Genomic DNA, 3,449 nt, shown 5'->3' with positions numbered 1-3,449 from the left:
GACACAAGCCTTACGAACGGATACCCGCTGCGCTGGGCAATGGTCGCGGCCAGCGCTGTTTTGCCGCTTCCTGATGGCCCGTGCAACAAAATACTGACAAGCGGCGAGCGGCTGCTTTGGTGGACTTGTTCGACAAACAGATGCGCCTTCTGCAGCAGCTCCCCGACGCTAGGTGCGAATTCAATGATGCCACTGGCAGCGCACTGCTCAAACTCCTCAGAGGCCACGCCAAATGCCGGCTTGAACTCATCCAGCGCGTTGAAAAAGTCCTCGCGCCGGATCTTCATGTCGGAAATGTCCTGCGTGAGCTCTGCCATGCTCCCCACTTTAATGTGGCGGCTGAACGCAAACGACGAGGCCGACTTAACCACGCCGGCAAGCTCGGCACCGCTAAAGTTTTTGGTCAGCGCCGCCAGTTCAGCAAGGTCCACGTCGTCGGCGAGAATGTTGTTCTCGCGGATCTTGGCAGTGTGTATCTTTATAATTTGCAGGCGGCCTGACTCATCGGGCAGACCGACCTCGATGTGGATCTCCAGGCGGCCTGGGCGCAGCAGCGCATCATCAATAAGTTCTTTTCTGTTCGTCATGCCGATGATAAGGATATTGTTGAGCTGATCAACACCGTCCATCTTGGCCAGTAGCTGGTTGACCACAGTGTCACCCGTGCCTGTACCGTCGTTCTTGGATCCGCGCTGCTTGCAAATGGCGTCGAGCTCGTCAAAAATGACAATGTGCAGCTGACTCTCGTCACCCTTCTCACGGTATTCCTTCTCAGCGGGCTCAAAGAGCTTGCGCACATTCTCCTCGGACTGGCCAACAAATTTGTTGAGAATCTCAGGGCCCGACACGATGATAGGGTCGACTGAGTTGAGCATCTTGCCGATCTGCCTGGCCATCAGTGTCTTTCCCGTGCCCGGCGGCCCGTACAAAAGAATTCCCTTGGCGTGCTGAATTCCGAGCTTGTCCACCAGGTCAGGGGGAAAGATGCGGGATGCAAACGCGCGCCTAAAGATGGTGCTGAATTCTTTGTCAAGGCCGCCGATTCCCAGGTCCTCAAAGTTGAAGTCGGGCTGGATGATCTTGTTGGCCTTGCGGCTGACCGCAGAACCTTTGAGGTTGATGAGCGAGCCCTGGCCCTTGGTCACAGAAATCGTCGTAATGGCCGATAGAACGCCATAAAGCGCAGAGTCCGCAATAAGGGGATCACCGGCGCTGCCGCCCGGCTTAATGTCGCGCAACACATCCAGAGGCACGGCGGCCATCCCAGTCACCACGCCCTTCAGATTGTTTCCGCGAAAGTCAAAGACAAACGGCTGGCCGCGGGTAAAGAGCTGCTTCTCAAAGTTGTTTTTAAGCAGCTCGGCGACCTCGTCGGCATCGACTATCAGCGCCGACTCCTGGCTGGGGGTCAGAAATGAGACCTCTACGTCCATGCGGCTGAGAAAGACGTTTGAATTCGAGTCCACAACTGAATCGCCCATGGCCTCGACAACAACCTCCTGGTTGATCGAAAACTGGCCCCACTCTCTCTGGATTTTGGTGGGCCCGATTTTGCCCGAGGGCAAACCCGGAATTGGCAGAATGTTGAAGATGTACTGCTCGTTGACCCGGACAAAGCGGACGCTCTTTTCAAAGTCGCTGCTGCTGACAGCCAGGTAGTTTGTGTACGTCAGGGTGCTGTCTGGGCACTTCACAGCTTGCATGCGCCGAACATCTCCAGCGCGCAGGTAATTCGCGCGCTGGGCGCCGCCGTAATTGGGCGGGGGCACTGACTGCTGGCGGGCGTGGGGGTCTATCTCGCCGCCGGAATATATGCGTTCGTAATTGTGGGGGTGTCTACTCATTGTATGGTAATTAGTGTCAATTGTAAAGCGTAAAAAATATTGAACTATAAATGTACCTTGTGCAAACAAAAGTAGAGCCAGACAAAGCCCACAAAGTTGCGCCTGAGGCTCATCACTCGCATTCTTGTATGTGGAATATTGAGATTGGATTAAAAGGTTGAAATTAAATATGACGTACGTACACTTTTGGCATGAGTGCGCGACAATCTGAATCTGGCTGCGATTTGACAGGTCTATTTTCTCTCCCAATCTGGCTGCGATTTGAGCACATTGGGTGCAGCTTTCCTTTATCGTTCCCTCTTATTTTTCTTCATTTCTAAATAATATTTTTAAAAGCTGTGTCCGTTTGGACATTAATATTGCCTTTTTCTTGTAATCCACATCCTTATAATATCTCGTGACAGTCTACCCGCGCAACTAACAGCAAAATTATCGATGAAGTGTGTTCGTGTTGTCGACCCCGCCGACTTTGATAATATAGTCAATGCTGCTGTTGATGAATCCAGCGCTGTGTTTGTACTGTTTTTTGGTCGCGAGAGCCCAGACACCAATCTTTCATGGTGCCCCGATTGCGTCATTGCGGATCCCGAAGTGCGCAGGGCTGTCAGCAGTGTCGAAAATTCGATTTTGCTAGAGGTTCCTATTGATCGCAAGTCCGACATTCAGAGTCCGTTCAATGTTTTCCGCGATCGAGCCGATACCAAAGTTGAAAGGATTCCGATGCTGCTGCGCTGGACTGCCGGTGGTCCCTCTGCCACACGACTCGTAGAGGACGACTGCACAGTGAATAGGATCAAAGAGTACATCAAGAGCACAGGCCAACAGTAGACAGCCACATACTAGGTTTCATTTGTAAACCTAATTCAAAAATTCAAAAATTCAAATTGGTTAGCCCACCCTGTCATTCGTAACCAAAAATGTCACCCCGCATATTTTCTGGGTTATTGGTTATTGCCAATGCTCAGGGTGCAATCACATTCTTTCATTACATCAATCGATTAATAGATTGGTCGGCAAAATTCACCATACCAATACAAGAGAAATATGGATATTTTGGCACGGAAATAAATATGAATAATTTAGCGACAGGTTAATCGCAAAAATTGTAGGTTTCTGCCCGAGCTCTAAAATTTTGCGCTTCACACGAGTAAGCGACCATGGAGCACACGTAGCTCTGCAATTGTGTACGGGAGAGTGTGCCTAGTAGCTATAATTTTTGACAAATAATACCAAGGGGGAATCTGAGTAGATCACAGCGTGTCAGTTATGTGGTAAAGTTCATCTTTTCTAGGTGTGAAATCTTGCAAAAACATAAAATAGTTGGCAGTAGATTGGTTTCAAATTTGCTGCCATTTGTTTTTCTGGAGTGCGGAGAGGAATAAAATAGGTACCTTATTTGCATCTCCCAGGCGGGGTAATACTCAGGAACATTAAAAATAATGTCTACAAAAAGCTTGAATGCGTCTGGCTGGTTACTACCCATGTTTCACTCCTCAAATAGCAAACAATTCTATTATTTGGGTGTCTCAAATATAGTGTTTGTCGCAAAATTGCGCACTGCGGCCATTCCCATTCCTTGAACACCACTTACACAATCCCCGCACG

The 3,449-nt window shown here is 49.7% G+C and overlaps 1 protein-coding gene across 1 annotated transcript; it reads left to right on the top strand.

Annotated features, from left to right (window-relative positions):
• Positions 1-2,124: 2,124 nt before the first annotated feature.
• On the top strand, positions 2,125-2,891 carry BX661DRAFT_190409 (uncharacterized protein). The gene has a single exon (XM_051537646.1). The coding sequence runs from the start codon at positions 2,280-2,282 to the stop codon at positions 2,670-2,672; it is 393 nt and encodes a 130-aa protein (XP_051388503.1). The 5' UTR covers positions 2,125-2,279; the 3' UTR covers positions 2,673-2,891.
• The last annotated feature ends 558 nt before the right edge of the window (positions 2,892-3,449 follow it).

The sequence above is a fragment of the Kickxella alabastrina genome, assembly GCF_025024165.1.
Source record: "Kickxella alabastrina strain RSA 675 chromosome Unknown BX661scaffold_68, whole genome shotgun sequence".
NCBI lineage: Eukaryota > Fungi > Kickxellomycota > Kickxellomycetes > Kickxellales > Kickxellaceae > Kickxella > Kickxella alabastrina.
This window is presented reverse-complemented; position numbering and strand designations above follow the sequence as displayed.

What these genes read in the sequence shown, in the direction of transcription:
- BX661DRAFT_190409 (XM_051537646.1), top strand. Translation starts at nt 2,280, where the DNA reads ATGAAGTGTGTTCGTGTTGTCGACCCCGCCGACTTTGATAATATAGTC.